This window comes from Atractosteus spatula, chromosome 5 (genome assembly GCF_055471065.1).
Source record: "Atractosteus spatula isolate fAtrSpa1 chromosome 5, fAtrSpa1.hap1, whole genome shotgun sequence".
NCBI classification, from domain to species: domain Eukaryota; kingdom Metazoa; phylum Chordata; class Actinopteri; order Semionotiformes; family Lepisosteidae; genus Atractosteus; species Atractosteus spatula.
In genome coordinates this window covers 23982346-24007973 of record NC_142710.1, presented here as the reverse complement: position 1 = coordinate 24007973, position 25628 = coordinate 23982346, and the positions used below count along the sequence as shown (strand labels likewise).

General features: G+C 36.0%; 1 protein-coding gene across 1 annotated transcript; it reads left to right on the top strand.

Annotated features, from left to right (window-relative positions):
• mki67 (marker of proliferation Ki-67) lies at positions 1-19876 on the top strand. Its single transcript, XM_088917713.1, has 16 exons — positions 1-154; positions 1116-1246; positions 1588-1669; positions 1768-1883; positions 2313-2385; positions 2839-2917; positions 6355-7491; positions 8004-8251; positions 8606-9701; positions 9948-10069; positions 10982-11153; positions 11643-11759; positions 12912-13954; positions 14639-14705; positions 15293-17572; positions 18880-19876. Exons 2-16 carry the CDS (start codon positions 1155-1157, stop codon positions 18993-18995), a joined length of 6840 nt encoding a protein of 2279 aa, XP_088773839.1. The 5' UTR covers positions 1-154; positions 1116-1154; the 3' UTR covers positions 18996-19876.
• Positions 19877-25628: the final 5752 nt, after the last annotated feature.

The window sequence follows — 25628 nt, the reverse complement described above, 5'->3', positions numbered from 1 at the left end:
AATGCGCGGCAAGATTTTATTCAAGGAACCTGGCGTGTAGAGGTGTTGTCGTAGACATCGGGTTTTATTTTGGATTTTAATTTTTAAAAGCATTTTATTTCCCAACTTTTAATGGACAAGAAGACATCTTAAAACTCCTTTCAACATTTGACAGGTATGACGTTGATCCTTTTTAAGTACTTTTCACTGATACTGCTGGTTGCGATATATATTTCTAGAAATGTAGCTTGTTTAAACTGAAGTTGCCCGCCAATTTCGATTACTTTTTGTAAAAGGACTTAAAGTTGAAAAAAATATTTCGTTTGAGAATATGGATAAGCTTTCGTGAAATGTAGTGCATGTTTAAGTTTTAGATTGTTTGCTTTTTAATGTTTCTGTATGTAGAAAACTGGAGATCTAAGTATATTATCAGAATAATATCGGAACTTGAAGTGCTGGACTTATACCCAATAGTAATTGTTTTTAAGAAGCAAAATGGCAGTTGTCACCCAAAGCTTCATGAAACAAGCATATGTATCGGTTTGGTTAGGTGTCTAACGCCGATCTTGTCTGTGTTATGGGCGATATCTTTTTCCAAATTCAATAACTTCTTGTAATCTAAACCGCATACTGTATATATTCTGTGTGTTCATGGCACATCGGGAATAGCCTCTTAGTAGCTATCTGTTCTGTGTAAGGAAGCAGTGCTGGCCCACTAGATTGGCTGAACTGGTTTGATTGCTGTTGTTTGTTTTTTACTGTTCTATTGCATATTTGCTTTATCGAATCAGCTAGTTAAAACGACGAATAGATGCTTGAATGCCGTTCATGGCCTGATCTGTTGGAAGAGCCGATCTTCCGAATAAGAGACGTCAGTAAGGGAGAAAGCAGAGTATCGGTTCAGAATCTTGACTCGGAGCAGAGAGGGACGCTGCACAGAAACTCGGCTCTTTCCGTCCCAGCAGAGAGCGCCGAGAGATGGGCTGACTGTTACACGTGGTTTACATCGGCGAACTACTACTGTACCTGGATACTTTTTTTATAAGCTTTAAATGCCGAACTTTGATGTGTGGTTTATGTCGTAACCTCGAGGAAAGTATCAAAGCAGAGCTATTTATTTCCCCGTGTCTTTCCAGCTCGTTTTCGTGCTTTGTGGGTGAGTTGTGCAGGTGACGATGCCGCTGCATGGGAAGATAGTGGTTATCAAGAGGAGTGGGGCAGACGGGACCGAGTTTCCGCTCACTGCGCCCTCCTGCTTGTTTGGACGGTGAGTTTTCTTTTCTGAAAGATCCCCTACATTACAGATGGCAAAAATGCGCCTCGAGTTACTAAAGGTGTATTAAAGCGTAAAATCGCGAAACATGGGTAACTGCTATCTTAAGGTTGTTGTGTATGATGCTCAGTAGGAGGAATACAGTTGAAAATCTTACTTGTGCTTAGCATTATGTGTAGGATCTTTATTTTAAAGCTATCTCCCATTGCCCATTTTAAAATCTTGCTCTGCTTTGTATTGTGCCTCCGGCTATATGTCCGTACAGGCAAAATGACTTTTCATGTATTTTACTGCGGATATTGAAAACCATTTGGTGCTTTATCTTTTCAAATTAGGAAACCAGATTGTGATATTCGGATTCAGCTGCCTCAGGTCTCTAAAGAACATTGTAAAGTTGAAGTGAACGAAAATAAAGAAGTAAGTAGATGAATTTTGAAGGTAATGTAATTTGAAGTTTTTAAAAAAGCTACTGAAATATCTACCTATTATGATTGAAATGTTTTTATTTGTTTCAGGTCATTGTGATAAATCTGAGTACGGTTAATCCCACACTTTTAAATGGCGAAGCAGTAAAACAGTCGGCACTTCTAAAGCATGGAGATCTGATCACAATTATTGATCGTTCCTTTAGGTAAGTTTCTTTTCTGAAACTAATCCAAAGTCTGAAATCAAACCCTTGTTTTTGTTACTGGTGTCTACAGATTTAATGGGGAAAAAATCCTAATGTGACTTTTAACTTGTCACTTGTTTTTTTAAAAAAACGCTTCTAAGGTCAAATCAGATGAGAAGAGACAAAAATACAGGAAATAGCATACGATTTACCTTTTGTTTGTAATATAAGGATGAAAGTGGTGTTTTGTAAATGTACATCCTGCATCTGCAATATCCAACTGAGAAGAAAATACTTGTATCTGATAAAATTGGTATTATTCCTTTCTTGTTTTATGGTTAGAAATACTATAATAAACATTTGTAAAACTAAAAACTCCTGTAAGTCCTAATGTACTTAATAGTATCTTCAGTTTTCTTTTTTGCTGACACTACTTTTTTTAAACTTCAGGTTTGAGTATCCACCAGAACAAACTCCTAAAAAGAGGAATCAATCTGCAGTAGAAAAAAATGAAACGCTTCAGGTATTTACTATTCTTGTTTTTAAATATATAATTCTTTGTTAGTGCAATTTTCTTTAAATAATTAAGAGGCAATATATGTTGTTTCAGCCAAGATGGTGACCATTTTTTAGGAAGATGAAAGTTTGGTTAGAAATATGTGCGCAGTATGCTTTAACATTTAAAATGTAGTTCACACTTAGTGTGTGGTGCCTTTTTAAAGCAATGTGACATAAAAGTTATATGGCAATGAAAAAAACTTAGTGATACAGAGTTTCTGTGTTGCCCTAGTGATGCACACTGTTTGTTGTGTCTGCATAAAATATAAAAAGGAAAACATGAGGGACTAGTTGTATATTAATATAGTCCTATTAATTGATATTAGTCCTTTTCCTGGTCTATAATGTACCCTGTAAATATTGGGATATCCTAAAATTTAACATTTGTTTTTCAATTTGTTGCATGATAAATTTACAGGTGCTTCATGTTCAGCAGGTGAAAGATGCAGGTCGTTTGTCTTCTGGAAATAGAAGAAAGTCAGCACAGTTAACTTCAGGTTTGAAAAATTCACTGAACAACTCCTCTATTACTGTTTTTCTAAATGTATCTTTTTTGGCTTTTACGCACTTCTTTTCCCATCCAAAAAAAGAAGCAGTCAGTGAAAATATAATTCAAAGAATAAGGTTTTGCTCAATAGCATAAGTGTTGATTGCATTTCTTGGTTTTCTCTCAAATTTCAGATCTCTGGAATTTTTTTTGACCTCCTTTGTCAGCAATGAAAAGCAAGCATTTCAGATTACAGCAGCCTGGTTCCTTGATGCAAACCAAATCATAGTATTGATGCTGTTCTAGTGTAATAGTGTAATTATTGAATACAACTTTAGTTTTTAATACCAATCTGCTTTTGCTTCTCCTCTAGAAATCTTGTTCATTGAAAGGTGACAAAGTTTGCTCCATGCACTATTAACTCATTTTGTACTGTTACAAAACTGGTGAAAATCAGGAATTGACCAAGTCAATCAGAGAAATAATTATTCATAACCCCCAACTTGTACGTGATTTCTAACGATATACCTGAGCGGCCGGTAACCAGAGGCATGTGAATTCTTTATTCTCTGGCAAAGCTTTGTTAAGAGGAGTAATCCAGGCACACTTGGTTAAAACAAATATTTATTACAATAAACTACACAAAGCATACAACACACAAAGTTACATTATATACAGTTTTTATTGACCAGACGCTTCAGAGGCCTAACGTTCTGGTCACCCAGAAAACCCCAGTCAGCAACTAAGCACTAAACTCTTGATATGCCTACAGAGACCTCACAAGAGATGAGCTGCCTTCAAACTAAATACAATACAACCTACAGTTAAATCTTTCTCTGTACCCCGGATGCCACAAAATAAATAGGAGCCTATATCCCTATCCATAATATGCACACTAATCAGGAAAGACATTTCTAACAGGTATCTTTTACCCAGAAAACCCAAGTTCCCTAAAAGCAGAATCACACACTCTAATAAGGTTCAAATACAAAGGTTTGGTTTGGATAATCAAGAAGTAGGGGCTCTCGCCTGGCGCAAGCTTGCAAGTCCCAACTCCTCTGGACTCCTCTCTCTTCTCCCTGCTTCTCCTTGTTTCTTTCTCCACTCCCTCTCTCCTCTTTGTGATGTTAAATTGTCTCTTTCTGTGCTGCTCCTTGCCAATTATTAATCCACAACTTACCTAGGTATACTAAGAGACACTTCTGAATCACCTAAAGCTGTAACAATATATTTTACTGCATTTACATGGTTCTGTTAACTCATTTTGATTAGTTGGTGTCTTGCTTGGGTGATCTTTAGTTTATTTTTATATAGCGTCTTTCACAACAAGGTTGCTCCAAGGCACTTAACAAAGCTGTGTGAAAAGACATGACATTAAATTACAGAAAAAGAAAAGCCAGAAGACAACGGAGCAGAGGAAACAAAAACTCCTCTGTAAGGAGAATAAAAACCCCTAGGGGTCCAAGGTCAATTGGCTGCCCAACCCCTCTGGGCATGCTAAGATTATACAATTCTAAAAAAGTACTAAATATGGAGTATTGTGTCTTCCATCATGTCCTTCTGTGAGCCAGTACTCCATGCAGTTCTCTGTAGACCAGCAAATCCTCCTAAACGATAGCTGTATTTGCAAAGATCTTAATCAGACACTGCAACTTATACTGTATGTCCAAGTTCATCGGTTTGTAGAACAAGATTTTACACTTGCCTCCAGATGGTGACTGCTTTAACAGTATGTATAATGTTCAGCATGTGAAACTTACATGATGTGGAGGGGGATCTTAGCTGCATTTCACTGTAAAGGTTTCAGATGCTATTACACCTTTGCAAACTGATTTTTCACTGATTTTTTGACCAGCAAAGTAATTGCTTTGTTGACTGGGTTGTATAGCATTTTTTTCAACAAACCTTTATCCATTGCTATTTAGGAACTGAAGGCCCTTAAGTTTCTAAATACCATTTGATGCACTGAAGGGATGATAGTTCTTTGTTTAAATTATGAAAGATTTCACTTTTGCATAATTGACATATTTTTAACCTCCAGTGATCGTCCAGTTGCCCAAAATACTTCTGTTTTCTTTTTTTTTAATGCAGGTGCTTTTGTTTCCTCCCACTTCCCAAGTAATGTGGTTTAAATTAAATTGGCTTCACTAATTTAACTCTCCTGAAGGAGTATGGGAAACTTCATACTTGGAACTGTTATAAACAGTTCTGGCTTTGGAACTGTGGAGAAACAACTGCATGAGTTTGGAGTTGCTTCTCATTAGATTCTGCTCTGATAGTATAGCAATTATTCACCTAGGAATCCTTGTATCTGTTGATTTGTGACATTTTATTTGTCTGTCTTCTTTATAAAGACCATCACATATCTCATTGAACTTTTAGTTTAGGGTACTTTACCCATCTTTGTCATGAATTGTAATAGCAATGTCAAAATAGAATTAGAAATTCTTAGTGACTTGTGAATTTATCATTACTGTTTCAAAATGTGTACATATTAAGCTATTCAAAGTGATTTATTGATTATATACAACAAGTTTTGCTTGAGATGGCACTCGCCCGAGTATGAAAAATGCTAATATCTTAAATGAGTTACACAGGACTGGATGTCAGCTAGCTCTTTTTTTTTTTTGTTTGTGAACTGTAGTGAAATTTCTTTCATGTTGATGAGGGGGAAACTACATTGGTGCCCCCTTACTTGAAACGATCACCTTTTCAAACCTCTGGTTTGCTAATTTGGTGTGCACACTGATCCCCCCAAAATTAAATGCTCCTTGAGTGTGAGCTGAGCTCTGGTTGAACTTTCTCTCCAAATGGGGTATAAAAGCCAACTGAAGAGTACCATTATTTTCAAAAGCACGTAGAAAAAAATACTCAATATATGTTAATGTTGTTGTAGTTCGTCTTCCTAGTTTTATTTTCATTAGTCCATTGCTTTTATTAAAAAAAATGTTATTGGGATCTTTTTTCTCTACGTAGATTTTTTCAAAATGTTCTACTGCAAGTGTACATGTATCTTTATGTTTAGCTATAAATGTTAGTCTTGATTTAAGAATGTTGAAAAGCATTGTTGTCAATTGATGTTTTAACATGACATGAAGTGCTACCATCTGGTTGCCACTTACCAATCTGTGAATTAAAAACATTAAGGGTATTACATGTACGATTTAAAGTCCCGTAGGAAGTTAAGGCATGGAGTTAGAAGATGAATAATGGATTGAGACATTACCTAGGTTAAGAAAGGGCAAAATATTACACTATACCAGTAAACTAGCCTAGCCTAATTTCAAAAGTTGATTGAATTGGATTTTAATTTTAATATAGTACATGGTTGTAGAGACCATGATAGCTTTCAGCTCCCGTGCTTTCCACATAGGTATCAGATTTCATTTTTATACACTGTTCTTAAAATGTTTGTAGTGTAATAGTGTTTTTTTTTTTCTTTTACAGATGCTTCTTTTGATTTAAAAGAGGACCAGGACACTGGATGTGAACCTTCTAAAGATCAGGAGAGTGAAAATGCTGATTTGGGAGCAAAGGAACACAACCCGACTGAAAATAAGACAAAAAATTCTCCATTTTCTGAGCTTTATGAAATGGTAAAGCAAAATATTTTACCCCGTAATAGGAGAAGTTCTAAGAAATCTGAAAGATCACCATGGAAGGTTTCCGGATGTGCAGATCCAAAGATACCATTTTCAGGATGTGAATCAAAGGAAAGTATGCACACCAAAGTGATAGAAATGGATAATCCTGTGGGTAAATCTGAAATTAATGAGGAGTTAAATGCTAAATGTGCCCCGTTACGTGAAAGTACTAACGAAAAGACCCCAGCTAGAAACACACAGCCATTTGTCGGTAGTGATACGCTGGCTGAGAGGGAAACAAATCCTGCAGATTCCAGTGGAATAAGTATTGTATCTGCAGAAAGTTTAAATGGAAGGACACCTAAATCTACTCGAAAGAGTAGAAAACTGACATCTGAAACATCAGATATTGTTGCCAGTATTGAGGCTTCACTAAAAAACAAAGATGAAACAGCTGTAGAGATGCAGAAGAAGGGTTCTTTCATGCCTTTTACAGGGTCCTCCATTGATGAAAAAAGTCCAAGAAAAAGTCGCCATATCCAGACTCCTGCAAAGTTGGCTGACATACCGAACAAACTAGAAGAGAAGACCATTTGTGTTTCTCAAAAGAAATTAAAACCGGGTACTCCTCAGAGGTGTCTTAATGCTGAAGAAGTGGTTAGACAAATTATTACTCCTGAAAATAAAATAAAAGAAGAGGTTGGTAATGTAGAAGAACCCAAAATGCCCAAAGGAAGAAAAAGTACACAAAATGAAACTGCACCAGCTGTATCTCTGCATTCTGTATCCCCCAAAAATCAAAGGAGAAACAAGGCAGCAGAAGTACCAAACCAAAACAGCCCTGAAATCATCCAAAATGCACCACAATTAAAAGTATCGCCTAGAGGTTCAGCTCGCAAATCTCCAAGGAAGTCATCTGGAAAAATACAGCAACCCCAAGATACAATTGAAATTGAACCAGCAGCTCCATCTAGTGGGAAAAAGTTAGCAGTGATCACAGGTATGTCCATTTTGTTTTGCTTTTGATTTTGATTAAAAATAGTGTTCCATATCTTTCTGAAACTTAAGTATACTTTATACTATGGGTTTTTTAGAATAGTTGCATTTTTGATACATGTTTGTTTTTTCTGATTAAACTGTCAGATGTAAAAAGAAACACAGATGTGTTTATTGTAAAGTATGTTTTATGTACTTGAGATTTCATTGGAAAATGTTGCCAGTCCAGAATTCATGTGGCGTTTTCCTTGTCTAATATTCCCACATGATTGTATTTCAGATATGAAGGTTTGGTACTTCTCCTTACGACTTAGTTCTGATCCAGATAGTACATATAAAAAGAAAATGTCGCTCAGGAATACTGTAATAAAACCTTTGCAACTGCACTGCCAAGCCCAACTTAGCAGCAAAGGCCCTATTGTCTTCAAACACCATGTCACTTACCATTGACATTACTAAATTATATCAGTATTTAGGAGAAAAGTATAAAAGGTTTTGTGAATGTTTTCTGTTTAGATAATCGGACATCTAGCAAGAAGCGCAAGAGTGGAGGAACCGAGGAGAAATTATTAGGGCCACCCCTGAAAAGAAAAAGGGTATCCTTTGGTGGCCACTTGAGTCCGGAACTTTTTGACAAACGCCTGCCTCCAAATTCCCCTTTGCGGAAAGGGGCCACACCAGTGAGGCGTGGACATTTCTTTGGCAGCAAACAACCTGCTTTGAGGAGGGCATCTACAGTTTGTGTTGTGAAACCTTTGATTAAGGCAGGTTTCTCTTTCTAGAATTCCTTCCAAGATAATTGTTGTTGTTGTTCACCTGTTTTTAACATAAAAGTGCTGACTTTACAGAAATGTACTCGGATGTTGCAGAATTATTAATTGTAACTGCTTTTCTCTTCCATTCCTGTTTTCATCCTCAGTTTTGGGATGTTCAATGAACGTTCAACCATTGTGTAACACCCATCTTATTTTTGTGTAAGATAGTAAGCAGGTGAAATACAGCTATAATACTGTACCAACTAGAATATTAAAAGATACTCGGTTTCAGAAATCTTGCATCATCACCAGGCTGTATAATTATTTCACTAAATAATTTTATTAACTTAATGTTTTTTACAGGAGTTAAATGAAGAAAAAATACGTTTGAAAAAACAGAGTCCAAGAAAATCTCCGAGTCCAAGAAAATCTCCGAGTCCAAGAAAATCTCCGAGTCCAAGAAAAAAACCTACACCTGCTAAAAAGTCCACAGAATTAGATACTGGAACACCTTCGAAATCTGATTGCCTTTCTTCACTACAGACTGTTGCTCCTGAGTCTATCTCAACACGGCGCATGAAATCTGCCTCCCCTGCCCTGTCTGTTTCAAAGTCTCCTTCACCGGCCCAGTCTGTGGGTAGCCCACGTGGCAGGAAATCCCTCACAAATGCAGCAAGTTCAGCCTTCCCACCAAGTTCTTTGTCCAAGGCTCCCTCGCCTAAGAGACGGTCTCGCTCTCCTGCTATTGAACGAATGTCTGCTGTTATTGCTAACATGCCTCATGGCCATGTATCTGGTGATATTCACTCACCCTCTTTTTCCAAGACTCCTTCTTCATCTAGAAAGGCAGCCAGCACACCTCATGAGAGAGCTGTCTCTAGTCCTGCCATAGCCAGTGCAGGCACTCCTGCTGCTTCTACAGCATGCTCTCTCTCTCTTGTAGACTCTGTATCCAGCACACCTCATGGTAGGAGATCTGGTAGTGGTGCTGTGAAGACACCCTCCCCAGCTAACTGTTCACTTGACACCACACAGAGCAGAAAGACTCTACGTAGTACTGGGAAGATGCATTCAGCAGCAAATGTCCATCACAGCACAGAATCTCTAACTGGTGCTTGCAAGACCAATCTTTCTGTAGAGTTGTCTGCAGGTTATGTCAAAACACCAACCCCTCCTAGAAAGTCTTTGACAGCTTCATCACCGAGCAAAACTCCAACAGTAAGAGGCCGCTTCTCTGTTTCGCGCATCAGCACTCCTTCACCTGTTGCTGATCAGAAAGGGAATGTAGCTGAAAGCACTGTTTCTGAACAGTTGAGTAGCATAGTAACACCTAAAGTTGAACCAAGAAGGAAAAGTATGAGATCCACATCAAAGAAATCTTCCAGCTTCCGAAGAAAGAGTGCTGTGCTTGATGCTGTTCGCTCAAGACGAAGCGGAGCTTCTCAGGCTAATTTAAAAGGTAAAAATTTAAAGGATGAAATGTGAATGCAGTCTTAATTTGTCATGGATGTCAAGATGTATCTTTCACTAGCATTTTATTAGCGGCATTCACTGTACATTGATTGAAGTTCTTGGTTGATGTAATGTAACATACACCCAGAATAGTTTGCAAGTGAAATAGGAACAAAATTTAGTGAAATCTGGTGTAAAAGTGCAGACATTCAGGATATACAATCTTTTCTGTTCCCGTTTTTCTGTGTTTTAGTTACGCATTCCTGGGCAGATATTGTAAAGCATGGTGCTGCTAAATGCCAGGTGGGCATTCCTGGTAAGAAACACAGAGTGAAAGGTAGAACCATTAAGAAAGTTCCAGCACAGACACCAAAGGTAAAGTTACATGGTTATCTCAAACTTCAGTTGTGTGGATGTTTGTGAAAAATATTTAGTTTTCTCGATGGTTTAGTATCTGTTACAGAGAAGGGCTGATTAAAAAAAGAAATCTTGCTCAAATCTGTATAAAAAGAATGAAATGCCCTGTATAAAAGACATTGAAAGAGATGCTTACTGGGTTTACTTGGGTGTGTGATGCAATTACAATAAATTTGTGGATGAACAGGACACAGAATACCTTTGCTGCAAATTTAGTGTAAACAATCATTAAGATAAAAAGTAGTTGATTGTGTGCATGATAAACTACAAACATCTAAAACAATGCCTCTGCTTTCTTTTGGGGAAACAAATGGTGTTATGATACTTTAGTAGGATAGTTCCTTAACCTTTTTCATTCAGAATAATTGGAGGAGCAAAGACTAGTCCAACTAGTGGCAGCAGTAAGGTGGTTGCTGGCACTTGTTAAAAGTGAAATGAAAGGCTGTCAATTTATTATACTGAATGCAGAGAGGGCACTTCTTAGGCTTGCACAAGGTGGCCACACAAGGTGGAAAATGGTATATTTGACTTTCGTAGTCTTATTAAAAACAATAGATTCCCAACCTAACATGTTGGATTTGTACATAGTTACATTTAAGATTGTTGTAATTCCTATGTCTGTAGGAACATTTTTGCAATAATAAAAAACGCAGTCATTATCGGAGCCCTACATTCTTGTAAGAATCGTAGGTTAGCAAATGATTTTTGTCTAGACCAAAGATTTGTGTTCATAAATGCCCAGTACCATCATGAGATTAACAAGTTTTTTTTTCTACATTTATAAATTTTGGGTTATAACTGCTTCAGTTTGAATAATGTTGGCTTAATGAACCAGAACTTTAATGTTTCAATATTAAAATGTTTTTTTAGACTCCTGCTCAGAAGATACAACATTTTAGTACAGGACATGCAGATTCTCCGGTTACTATTGTCATTGGAAGAGCCCATACTAAAACTGTGCGGCAAGCTGGGTGTGTTCCAAGGCTGGTTCAGAACACTGCACTGATGAAAAAGACCATGGAAATGAATGAGAATTTAACAGGTTTGGTAACATTTTAAGAAACCCCAATAAGCACTTCAACATCAGTGTTAACTGTTATTACATATTCCACATCATAATTACCATTTACATCCCTTTGGAAAGAATTTTGGCATGATACATGAAAGTTATAAGCATTTTATTTGGGTTTTAGAATGTTCTTTGGTAGTAAAAAAATACTTAATCTGAAGTTAAATTTGAATTTTATATGCAGTTAAATTTAAGTTCATAAGGAGTAATTTAAATTTCAAGATGAAGTGGAAAAGCAATTTACCCATGCAAGAATTACCTGGTTATTTTTAAAAATCCACTGAAGAGGCTTGTGATTTTTTTTTATCTTGAAGGCTTATGTTTGCATTTTGAAGGATGATAATAAATCATTAATTTAATTTAAGCATTGTAAAAAGCATCTCTACTGTTATTCTTAATAATTGTATAAAATCAGATCTCTGGGATCAAAGTTTAATTACTACAAAATGAATTTGTTTACAGGAATTGCAGAAATGTTCAGCACACCTGTGAATGACCTACCAAAGCAAACTGGGAAATCTGGTGCCTGTTCTTCACCTTTGAAAGAAGCATCTGTAATGACTACCCCTGAAGAGACAGGTATATCATTGTAGCCAGTAATGTATGAATTCAGGTTTGGCTAAGGAAGGCTGTTTTTGTTATGATTGGCGTTTTCCAGAATCAAGTGAGTGGTTGTGGGAAAAAAATCTTTATCAAATTCTGTGAAGTTTGACATTATTTTTAAAAAAAAGTCAGTCATTATGGTAAAAAAAACTCCAGAAATTAGGTTGTATATGCAAGAATGCTTAGTATTCACAGCAAGTAATTTAAGTCCGGTATGGCTAGTGGATGAGTGGTTATAAACCAAATTCATTCAGTGCCTGCCATGTTAATTTATACACTACCCAATAAAATGAAAACAAAAAACATCATTGAATGAGTTGTGAAATTTGAAGCTTTGCTTAAGATTCTGCATTAGATGCTTCCATTATACTTCCAAAAAAGTAATGTTTTTCTTGGATTTCTTTAATGGGATATTGGAGGTGTAAATAAGCATGCCCCATATGTTTTCTGGACATATGGCTACACTGCAGTGCTGTCAAGATGACCATATAATATTTTTAGATTTTAAGCAGCACATTATCCAATACGTCAGTCTGTGATGTTTTTGTTGCTGTTTTGCTTGGGGCAGACTAAAGGTTGAGGATTGTGCAATAGACTTCTATTGGTATCCCTGGAACAATTCCCAGATCTTAGTGTGAGCTGAGAGTGGTCCTGCAGAAGAATTGGGTTTTACAGGACTTGCTGCTTGCAGAAACCCAACATGCAGTGTGTGGATGTAATGTTTTTATCCGAGTATGACTGTTGTTGGTGCTGGTAGTTAACAAATGCAAGGCCTCAGTTTATTTTAAAATGTCTTTTGCATATTACTCTCTATCAATGCAGGCATTTAGATATTTTTAGCTTGGATTTAATAGCCTGTTGAAGACATGTTTGGCCTAAAAAGACTGATGCACACCCCTAAGCAAAAGGGTGAGGCATGAATTTGGTATCAGCAGACTTGTAAAGTCCCCTAAGCAAAGAAGTATCCCAGTTGAGGATTTAATAGGAACAGCTTGGTTTTATTAGTTTGTGGTTAGTCACAGTAGTGGATGTTTAAATGTTTACAATTCTTGCCATTCCTGTTACTAATCTGCACATTTACAATATTGTCAGTGTTTTTGTGGATTTATTAGTCTGTTCTTTTTACAGGTGAAATGGTTGTCTCCCCTTTAAGTCCTACTACTACCATTAAGCGAGGAAGGTACAACAAGGATGCTGTTTCTCGTCTTCTTCAACAAGAAAAGGATTCTAGTTTCGTTAGTATTGAGACTTATCATGAGAAGCTGTCCTTCTGTGATGCTTCTGTTCAGGATTTAGTGACAACTCCTAAGGAAAGGGTTGAGCATGTAGAAATGCTTCCTTTAGAAAGCGGTGAAAAGGCCACAAGACCAAAAAGAACTAGAACACCCAGCCAGAAGACAGAGCCGCTGATGCCTTTAACAGGAGTTAAGAGAATAATGAAAACTCCAAAAGAGAAGACAAAACAGGTTGAAGATCTAAGAGGTCTTAAAAGGCTACTGAAGACTCCCAGAATGCCAAAATCGGCTGTAGTTGAAGATCTTGTTGGAGTGAAGAGACTATTTAAGACACCCAGACAGAAGAGTGAACCAGTGGAGGACATGGCTGGAGTGCAAAGAATGATGAAAATGCCAAAAGTGAAGGGAGTCCCAGTGGATGATATAGTTTGCCTGAAAAGATCGTTAGGTACTCCTAAGCAAAAGGCCGAGCCCGTTGAAGACATCGTTGGCGTAAAACGATTGTTGCGCACCCCTAAGAAAAAGGGCGAGCCCGTTGAAGACATGGTTGGCGTAAAACGATTGTTGTGCACCCCTAAGCAAAAGGGCAAGCCCGTTGAAGACATGGTTGGCGTAAAACGATTGTTGCGCACCCCTAAGCAAAAGGGCGAGCCTGTTGAAGACATGGTTGGCGTAAAACGATTGTTGCGCACCCCTAAGCAAAAGGGCGAGCCCGTTGAAGACATGGTTGGCGTAAAACGATTGTTGCGCACCCCTAAGCAAAAGGGCGAGCCTGTTGAGCATGATTTTGGTATCCGCAGACTTGTAAAGTCCCCTAAGCAAAGAAGTATCCCAGTTGAGGACTTCACAGGGCTACAAGAACTTATGCAAGAGCCACTGCAAAACACTGACTGTGATGCAGATTTTGGTACAACAGGGGAACCATCTAAAGCAAAGGCAAGTGTGTTGTTTTTAAAAATGACTTAAGATGAAGTATATACAGGGTTTGAATGATTTTGTAGTATTTGGGTCCATATGAGGCTGTTTTGTTATTTTATAATTAACTATGTTGGTAATAGAACTTTTCTTTCAAAGTCATTACAGATTTTGAATTTGTCATGGCTTGAGTCCTGACACGGTTTCAAACCATATAAAATATTTAACTTTTCCATAATCTGGACAGTTTTCTCATTACTACTTAGTAATACTACTTAAATTCCTGAATTGCCTTTTTTTTTCCTTAGCTGCTTGTATTTATACTGTGGTTATTTTCCACCCAGTATCTCTACCTTGTATTCTTTTACATAGGTCAACATTGGTCAGCAGTTGATGCAGTATCTACATTTTGGGAATTGCTTTCTTAAATGATGTTATCCATGGTTGACAATATATTGCTGATGGTTTTACAAATGTAAAAAGCATACATTTACTTATGACTTCTGACATTTCTGGTTGCTTTGAATAAATGAAAATAAGCTCTGAACACATGCTGTTGTATAAATATGTGTATTTAATGCACTAGAGATCCGTTTTTGTGTAAGAAGTTGAAGGGTGAATACTATTTTAAGCTTCTGTTTATTTTCTAGTGCTGGACATAATTTATCTTTATAAAAAACTTTTTTGTCTTGTACTTTTTTTTAGATATTGGAACAAATCCTTTCTCCTAAAGAAGGCAAAACTTCAGGGAGACTTTCAGAGGGAGGTGTTGGTGAGTATTGAAGCTGTTTTTAAACTTTTTACTGGCCTTTCCTTCATTTTCACCGCAATTAATCAATTTCTCATTTATAAAAAGGGGTGGATGAAGAACATCAATATTGAGTCTGATATTTGATTGAAAATCTTTCTTCAGTTCTTTCACTGCCAGACTACTTTGAAACAGTGTCCCTAAAGATCTTTTATATGACTGTTATGTATAGTAGATAGCATTGATACTATTTTTAAAAGATGTCGCTCAATATAAGCCGCTTTTCAAAAAATACCTGAAGAAGTTGCGTACTGTCCATTTCCAAACGGTTTTGTGGTGGTCAACTAAGGAGATCCACACAAACACGGAGAGAAAACACTCAGGTCTTGAATTTAACCCAGGGCCCCAGCACTATGAGGCAGAAATACTAACCACTGCGCAACCATGCTGCCAAAATGAACTTTGTCAAATATATTTGGTTTTGCAACAAACCACTTAAATTAGAATTTTCATATTTTCTGTTACTGTTTGATTTATATCATTGAAGGAATTTATCTAAGTCTTTAAAAATATATGACTCTGCATCTTACATTAAGCTGTTTATTTTACAGAAACAAAAGAATTGCCTTCTAAAATGAACTGTGAGGAGCTTCAAGAGGATAGACCCACTGAAACATCTGTGCCTTTTTCACCCAAAAAGCTTAGAAGGGGAAGGAAACCACGGCAAAATCTAGAAGCTGCTAATGAAAAGCTGGCAGGAAGTGGACTTAACACTGCTGAATCAAAGAGTCCACCTCATGATATCATGGAAAATAAGGCTGTATTATTTTCTCCTAAGACATCAAAAAGAGGAAGGAAAATAACTGTTGATCGGGCTGAAGTGTCAGTAGAAGAACCTTCTGGAAAAAACCCTTCTGTATCTAAAGAGAACAAAAATGCAGAAAAGGTTGATCAGCATGCTTCAGGTGCCCTTAGTTCAGAAAGTGAAAATGTGATTAAAGTTGAATACACAAATGCAAGCAATTTAGAAGACATTCAGATGTCTCGGGCTCCTGGAAAGAGGCCCCGTCGTCATAAAATCACAGGAGAAGCCGCAACCTCTGATAAGAAATCGAGAGGGAGGAAGCCGAAACAGAATGTCTGTCATCAAACCTCAAAGGAAGCTTCTCTTGACGATCTTTCGGTAGGTATTATGAAGACCTCTGAATTAAGAACATGTGAAATTACAAACTGTGCTGACAAAGCAACTACCATCTCCTCTGCTCCTGTTAAAATTTCTACAAGAGGTAGGAAGTCTAATAAAAGTACTGAACAGACTCAAAAAGTAGGGGCTACATCTCCTTCAGCAATAAGACGTGAAGGGACAAGTACTACAGCTGTAGAGATGGCTTCATCCCCTGTTCCGGTAAGAAAATCTCGAAGGGGGGGGAAAGCTAAACAAAATCTGGAGGACGTAGAAGAAATCAAACTGATGCATTCTGAAAAAATCCTTGCTGAAACCTTGGTGACACCCCCAACACTTAAACGTTTAGGTTGTAATAACACTGTAGATGCTAATGAAATACTGGTAACTGCTTCCCCAGCTCCTTTAAAGAGAGGTAGAAGAGGAAGAAAGAGTAAAGAGATTTTAAATCAAGAAGATTTTCAATCCAGTGGAGTAGAGAACATATCTAAAACTGAAACCAGCGCTTCAACTGGAAGTCTTTCTGAAAAGACTGAGGTTGAGATGACTGGTTCAACAAACAAGAAATCTGGAAGAGGGAGGAAGGCAGGTGGTTTTGTGCATGATAAAGATCAGACGAGGACAGCAATGCAGTCTAGCAAGGCTAAGAAGACATCAAATGATATAGACAAAACAGAAACTTCAGACTCTGTGAAGAAACTTAAAACAGTTGCAGCACAGCCATCCAAAGAAAAAGCTGTTTCAGAAGTATCCTCTTCGGCCATTTCATCTTCCTCAGTGTCTGACTCAGTGGACTCTGCAGAATCTTCAGTTCCAAATATGCAAAATGCAAGAGGGAGAAAACGAAGGGCTACCACTCAAACAAACAAGGATGCATTACATAATCTTTCTGTATCTACATCCCACAAAAATGGACCTGTCCAGGAAAACTTGGATGTTTCTGACAACAAGTTGGAAAGTGAGGGGGAAAATAAATTCCAAAAAGATGAAATGAAAAGGATTTATCCAAAGAAAAATGTAAGTTGGAATTCTATATTAACAGAAACTCCAAGTAAAGGAAAGTCTTGCAGAGGCAGGAGGCCAAATGCAAAACTATCTACCAAAATCCAACCCGGTGAGGTGGAGATAGCCAATTTTTCCACTGATACTTTGACCGCCTCAGAGTTAACTCCTGACCAGGCAGATGGAAATCTAGACCAGAAACCTTCAGATAAAACATCTTCTGAAAGACAAGTAAGAGCATCACGAAGGCACATGGCTAAATCTGACATTACAAATGGAGATGTTGATTCTGTTAAAAAAAGAGGAATAAAAAGAAAACTGACATGTGAACAGGTTGCTATAGTTATCACAGAAGAGTCATTATCTGAAGCTTCAGATATGGGGGTTCCTCCAAAGAAGACTAGAAGTAGGATGACAAAGTCTAGTGTTTCATCCATCCCTGTCCAAACTCAAGAGAACTGTGCTGTGCCTGAAAAAAAAGGAAGGGTGACAAAACTGTCAGCACAGCATAAAGAAACAACGGCAAAAAAAGGTGTTAAAGATCAGATTGTAGAAGAAAGGGAGGCTCAGCCCAAAGAAATTACACTGAAACTTGCTGGAAAGCTAAAGACGCCGGTAGGAGTCGGAAACCCAGGTGATTTACCCAGGATAACCAGAGGGCGGCGTGCAGCTAAAGCAGATAATGCAGCAGTCCAAGAATGTAAAAGTAAGTATTGGCTCATGAGGAAATCTACTACATGCCAGCTGCACATATTTAAATTAGTATAGGAGTTGAAAAGGTTGTAGCTAGTGATTTTGTTTGCCTTGAATTGCTTCTCCCAGTGATAATTGATAAAACGGTCAAGTTAATGCATGGAAAACTATGCCTATAAAACCAATTGTATTTTATATTTAAACTGATGTACTTTCATCATTAATGATTACTTAATATGTACTGAGATCAAAAAAGTTTCACTTAACACCTGCAACAAACTAATCAGAAAGACATTTTCATAGCAGATTCATTGTTTTTTGGATATACATTGGTAGTTTCCATATGCAGGTTAGCATTTACAGAACTACTGCACCGTATGAATTTTTTGTATCTTTCATTATGCGCTTTGATTTGGGGGGACATGCCTCCAGATGTGGGGTGTGTTATAATGTTTATGTCTGGATACTGTCAAAAGTGACATGCCAGTAAAGGATACGGCCATTGTTGTGAGCTGCAAGTGTATACTTTATTAGGTTGCAGATTCCTGGAATTTATTTTTCAGATAGCTTGTTCAAGAAAGCATACGTTATTCCATTTTCTTCCACAAATGTTCAAAGGGATTTGAATCTGAAAAGTAGACAGTCAACAGAAATCATTTCACATATCTCAAGAAAGAAGTCAGCTGCCATTACTGTACTTTATCGTGTAGACAGCTGCTCAGATGATCAACCCACGGACCTTCCTGTCGATTGGTCTGTTGTCCACATCTACATCACACCTCCATCAGAGCTTTACACAAATCCACTAATTCTTTGTTAAAAAGGACTTTACTAAAGTCCTTTGTTAAAAAGGGACTTTTTGTAGTCTGCAACATGCTTATGGCACAAACAATGCTCTCTTGACATGGAGGTAATGATGAGTTTTGTGCATACTTTCTTGGCTTACATAAGGTATAGAATTTAGTAGATTAAATCACATATTGCCTTTATCTAATTAACTTGATAATTAGGTATATTTGTGTTAATGTAACAGTCATTTAGGTATATCCTGGTCAATCATGGATTAAAATGATGCCAGAACTGTTTAATATTTAAAATCAGTATGTTTTATTTTCCCTAAAACATACATATTTTCATTTTATCAAAAATAGCTACAATTCTTTTCAGATATGAAATTAACCCTATCTTGATAGCTGTACTTTACATGTTTCAGCAAAATTCAGGTTTCAGCTTGTTGGAAATGGGAGTAGTTATTTAGGCTGTGTGGAAATTTGGTTTGGAAATGCTTTTTTACTAATATTCCTATATCTCTTTTATTAGCAGATGTGGATGTTGCTGAAAGTACAATACGAGGAAGAAGAGCCGGGTTACAAAAAAAGGTGGAGAATGTAAAACAAGCTGAAGCCAAGACTGTCAGGCGTACAAGGAGAAAATAATTTAAGGACTTTTTGTATATATTTTGGATTTAATTTTTTGCAGTTTTGTAAACTGTCTGCTTAATCATTCTTGAGCTGTAAATGCAATTTTCAATTTTAATAGATTTTTTTTAATGTTGTCTCCTGTCTTTTCTTTGGGCTTTGTGCCAGGACAGGGTATTTTTGTATATTTGCGATGTTTTATGCAGTTGAGCATACGATATTTGCTTAAGTCTAGGGGTTTCCTACAGAACTTTATAAAATGCAGAAACTTATTTTGTTATACTTAAGATGTCTAATGAAATTTAAGATTATGTATTTTAAACATTTTCAGAAATGTCATTTTCTACCATTATAAAATAAATTTTGTAGCTTTTTGTTAATTTCATACTGTTGCTTAATCTTGTTTAGGTCACAAATGTTAGTAATAGTGCTCTCTAATTGTACAGACCAACTTTTGACTTGGATCATAATTTCAGATCATTCCCTGCAATGACGTCAATAACTTCTTATCACATTTGAATACTATCAATATATTAAGCAATTCAGTGAAATGTATGGAACTTTTATTTAAAATAGTTCCTTAGAGACTTGTACAAGAAATGATTTACATTATTAATTTTTTGGATGGCTTTTTTGGGATCATTTTATAGTAGTTTGAAGTAGTTTTGTGCTCAGTCTGAACAGTTTTGTGGACATTGCATTCTTATTTTATTTGTATGAGCTTTGGAAACACTTTTAAAATTCAGAATTGTTAAAGACATTTTTCATTGGTTGTTTTGTATTTAAGCTAATGCATAGAGCGAAGAAAAACATCCCATCATGAACCATATCCTACCTCCAGTAATCCATCATAAAGCAGTACAGTAGTAAAGATGATAAATAAATAACATTTTTAAACTTTGAAAATGAGCCATTTGGTGTTTTATCTAGCTAAGCGGTGTTTGTTTCCATAACAAAATACCAATGTGTACATTTGTGTTCTTTCACACATTAATTTGTTAGTGCTTGATGTGGCTTCAAGTAAAGTTTGCTTAATTTGAAGTTATAGTTACCACTGATGACCTAGTCATAAGATTTTAATCAAATTAAATTTGCCAAGACCATTATCTGCTACAAAAGCTTGTGATCTTCAGCATTTTGTAGTGTGAAAGCTAGATGTATTTTAGGTCACCTGGGAATTTTTGACCAAGTTGTGAAAGTGCTATCATAAACTTTAATTTCTTGCCCAGTATAGTATATTCTAAAAACAATACATAAAAATAAATACAGGACAGATGGATATTCACACAATACTTATATGTAGTCACCTGAGCAGGCTGGTCTTCAAAAATAAAGTGGCTAAAATAATCTTGCCATTCTTCAATGTCATGTTTTTAACAGCAGCGTTATGTATTGTCCTTTGTGTTAAATTCACAATTTATCAAAATGCAAAACTTCAGACATACATGAAATATAGACCTATACATATGTTTTCATTTACAGATGAGTTTTGAAAATATTGCACAATTTGCTCTTAGGTGCTTGTCCAGGAAGATAATATGCTTATCTTGAATCCAGCTCCATTCCATCTAGTTTGTCACCTTCTAAAGGTGAGATACATGTAGTGTATAAACATTTGAAAAATTTGGATCTTTTAAATAACACTTGGGTTCATGTATAATAATGCTGGATGATTACATTATACATTTTTTATGTTAACTAAATAATGTTATATCTTTGGAAGGGTATGCTCTCTTAAGTGTCTTTAAAAGATCCATTTCAAACTTGGCACTATATTTTTGTTGGTTTTGTATTAAAATGTGTACCTTTATTGTAATGTTATTTCACCCCTTTTTTATCCTATACTTTGAAGTCAAGAAAGTAAAAGATCTTATATGTAGGCCTCTTATTTAATTGAAACTAGCAAGAAAATCTCTTCAAAGCATTATGTCTTAAATGTTGAAGGTGAGTATACATTTGGCATCTTTTATTTCAAGACTACTATATTTTGTTGCACAGAAAGATAGTTTTATGTGGTTTAAGCCTATTAAATCGTTCTTTAAAGGACTGTAGAACTGCAGAGAAAGGTGACCAGTAATAGTAAAGTTGTTAATCAGTCTTATTTTTTTCATGTTAGTAATTGGTTTTTTGATGATCTTTGGGTTGACGTTGATAAGCTGTTCTTCATAACGTTCTAATTAGACAATATGTAAACTTTGGCATTCAGTACTCTCCTAGTGGCTTTTTCAAATGATGTTTGTAAAATTTGTAATTTCATATTAGAGATTAAAAATTAAAAACTGCAGGAGACTAACATTAAAATGAGAATTCATTTCAGGCAAAGCCCTATAGACAAAATTCACCCTAATAGAATTGTGCATTAGGGGCTGTGAATCATGATCTATATTCACACAGGGGAAGACTTGTCAAAACCAGTATTGTTAGTCTGGAGTTGTATGCACACTACTAAGCCCATCAGAGAAGTCACTTTAGGGAGAATGTGAACATTATCAAAGAACAGTAAATTAGCAAGAAATTAAAGCATATACTCTTGCATTTTCAAAACAAAAGATTCCTTCATTAAAAACCTTTCATCAGTGGTTTAATATTCATAGCTGTAATTTACATAACGAAATCAGTTTTCACTGATGAGAGACGACTAAAGTTTTTTTTCTAATTTCTGTTTGAATGTGTGCTCTATTTTTGATTAAAAATTCTTTCCACCAGTTGCACATAGCTGAATGTATTTGGTAAGTTATCTTATTTCAGTGCATAATAAGGCTAACGGGTGTGAGTAGTTATCTGAGAAGGAGCTTGGGTCAGAGGAGTGAGAACATTTTCAGTGTACAATTAAAAACCAAATGCTTCTAGCTTTCATTCATTATGCAGAGACAAATTTATTAATTTGTACTGCTGTATTTCAAATGGTAAGAATTTTATTGTCCTGAAGGTATATATTAGGAAAATTAAATTACCAAAGAAATTTTGTTTTCACATATTCTTTTTCTAAAGCTCTGTGTTAATATGTAAAATAATGATAATAGGGATACAGCTACTAAATGGATTTAAGTTAACATTTTTGGATTAAGTAACTAAAGGACACCTTGAACATGCTGTAGTCATTTTAACTAGTATTAAAGACTAGTAAGGACATATTACTTACGGGATATGTAAACCACTTTTATACTGTGGTTAATTATTATGGACAATGTAGAATCATCAGTTAAAGGTGCCAGGCTTAATCTTGGAGAAAGGTTTCATAGAATATTAATAGCAGCATACATTAGCAGCACCTGAGGTGTGTGCAAAGTTACATTTTACTAACTTCCTCACATTGATTATTCTAAAATTCTTATTTTTATTAAAGAATCTTATGTTGAATGTCTATTATTGTAATGTCCATAATGATAACTAAAAATATATAATATTTGATGCATTAAAATAAAACAAACAGTTTGCTAAACATTGTTTTGGACTTCAGAGGAGACAAAATGCCTTATTTTGGTTATGTTAATGAGTATACCAGCTATTTGTCAGTAAGAGTGCAATTTAATTATTCTAGACCTACCTGTTGAACAGATACGGTATGAGCGTGCCCCAGTTAATTTTAACACAAACCTCATGGCCATTCCTCCCTTATATAACCTGGCTTGTATTCCTAGTTTGGCTCTCAACACCTCTTTTAAACCTAAAGTCCCCCAAAAGCTATCAGCATATAATATCCTTCTTATAACTGTACTGAACTGTTTCCAGGAATATTGCCCACAACTGGCATTTTCTTCATTAAGGACTTGGTTAATTGCATGGCTTAAACACAAAACAGCTTGTATCTTTATGTTTCCAAATTTAATTTAACCTTAGTTTCTCCTTTGGAGACCCCTGGTGTATCTTCACTTTGTTTACCACAAATTAAACTTTAGCTGATTGTTTACAAGACGCAGTGCCCCAGCGCATTTCTATAGTATTTTTTTAATAATTGCAGAGCAGGGATTCATATGCATGTGGCCCTCATCTGCATTAAAATTATACAATTAACTTTTGATTAACCAGCTCGTTCGTTTTTTTTTCTTTCCTTGCACTGGAGTGTATTGGATACTCTGCATTTCAATAAATACCTTTAAATTGGGAGCAGACCTTTCATTAAAAACCTTCGACTCAGGCTAAACAACAACATTGGCAGATAATCAGGGTCAAGACAATAGGAGAGGCTGCCAGGCTAGAATGTCATCTTTAAATATAACAGCAAAGATAAAAGCGTCCAGATTGTGCCTTATCAAAACACAAAAAAATCAAAGCCCTTGTGTCCGTGGCAAAATGCCAAGTGCTGGTGTCTTGGGTATCCATTGTTCAGGTTTTCGAGAGCAGTTAGATTTACAGAGAGGAGAAGAAGGGAAAAAAAATCCTACTAGAATGTTGCATCACGTAGTGCACTTATCTTGAAGTCTGACTATAATTATCAGGAACAATGTACTTAGAATGACTTTTTGTGGTATTTATGCATCCTAGACACCAGGAAAGGGAGATAATAGCATTAGGAAAAAAGGACTAATCTCTGAAGGCTCTGTCCATGACTGGAGCTTTCGATTCAATTTTCCCTGGTACTCTGGAGTGCCAAACAAGTGGAAAAAAAGAAAGGCTATACTTCCATTATTTAGTGTAATAATAGATCCCAACACGTTTTCTCCCAGAAAGATAAACTTCTTTGTGGGAACAAACAATGGCATCGGTATTAAACACTTCAAATAAATAAATATAAAGTTTGACATGTTTGTCTCCATTTATCAGTTACAGGGGACTAAAATATTGCATATCATTTATTCTGTAAACATGATCTACAGTATGCTGATTTAAAATTAGTATGTAATGGGCAGGCTCCTTGCCTCTTAAGTATTTGATATTTTCTTAGTTGTGTCACTTTTGCCAATTATAATATACTCTTCTTGTGGTGTGATGTCTGTAACTAAACCATTAATTTATCAGTGGTTATGTACAGTTCACTTTTGTATGGATAGTTTTTGAATGGAACCAATAGGTCAAAAACTTACGACTCAGTACTATACGTATTCACGTAAAATGACATTGTAAGACTACAAATATAATAACCTAATGCCTAACCATTGTAAAACCTTTATAGTACGCAAAGCAGAGGAACTGTTTTTGTTTTAAACATTTTAGTTAAATAACTGATTATATTAAATGGTCCTTAATTCCACAATAATATCTAAAATATGTAACAGTAGATTAAATTTGGAGTCAGTATTATTTTCTCAGATACATAAGGCATATCCTTGAGATTATTAATAATCATTTTGACTTGTTAGAATTACTGTAGTTTGTTAGAAACATGAAAGGCGAACTTATTACATCACACTGCTTATGACAAAAACAAATTAAGGCAGTCATCATGATTTTAGAAAGCATTCAACAAAACAAACTGCTCTTCAGAATGTGTTATATCATTGTGCAATCACTGCATGCTCCAAAAATATCCATAGTGTCTCACTGCCAAGCTCAAAAAGTCAGTCTTCTCATGATGCTTTTTGAATCATGCTCAATCTGTCACCCAACACATTCCATCTTTTCCAAGAGGGGTGGCAGATTGTATACTGCACCATATGTATCAACACTTACATTGGACATGACTATGCTGCACTCCAAAGTTAAAGTAGATTGTGTGTATTGTGAGGTTTGCTGGCTGTTTGCAGACCACCACACATCCTTTCACTAATAAAATGGGTCAAATAATTTGGAGAATGGGATCATTTTAATAGAGCTACTGTACATGAGTTGTCTAAATGTACCTATTCTGTTTATGAACAACAGAAACTTATAAAGTAAATTTCTAGAGACACATTTTGGATCATCTCATTAATATAACTTTTATTTTAGCTATGGGCTGTTTGACTTTCAAGTGACACTGGGATATTTTAGGACAAGCTTTCAATGGAAACGATTCTGTCTGTAGCTGAACTGCTAACAAACTAGAGATTTCTGAAAGAACATATCTTCTGACCCAGTTTCTGAGCATGTTTGTTCGTGGTGGGGACCTATAATTAAAACCTGCACTAGTGCAAGTGAAAATTCACAGCTACTGGTTTAGCAAGACACAACAATAAAAAGAAGCTGTCAAATTCAAAGCTCAACCACTTTCCATGTACTGTTTTAAACCAATCAATGTAACAGAATATATTGCACGTAACTGACAGGCATATTGAAGGTAGCACATAAGGATATTTTGTCTGGCTTGTCAGGTCATTTTCTTAGTCTGTCAAGCTGGTCAAGCAGTTTCTCACTTCTTCATGTGATCTGCTGTGTAGCAGGGCTGCTGGTACAGAACAGCAGTTGTGCCTCACCCTTTCATCCTTGGGGTGAATGGTGCTATACAATTGGAAACAACTCAGTCATATTTAATGTATATTTAGACTGACTCTTAAATTCTAATTTATATTTCACAGATGCAAATCTTATTAAGCAGGTGCTACTAAAAAAACAACTGGTAAGTCTAAAACTGTTAAAGCCTCTCCAAAGATTTTAAATGTATTTTATTTTGACTCAGACAGCCTTCCATCGTTTCCATCCATGTTTTTACACTAAAGTTGTAATGCATTCATGGATGCTACATACCACAGTAAGATTGGTCCAAGTGCTAACGGTACATATAAAGATATTTGA

Coding starts and splice junctions, on each gene's coding strand:
- mki67 (XM_088917713.1), top strand. CDS start 1,155: ATGCCGCTGCATGGGAAGATAGTGGTTATCAAGAGGAGTGGGGCAGAC. Junction 1,884..2,312: donor ATTATTGATCGTTCCTTTAG/GTAAGTTTCTTT, acceptor TTTAAACTTCAG/GTTTGAGTATCCACCAGAAC. Junction 2,918..6,354: donor GTCAGCACAGTTAACTTCAG/GTTTGAAAAATT, acceptor TTTCTTTTACAG/ATGCTTCTTTTGATTTAAAA.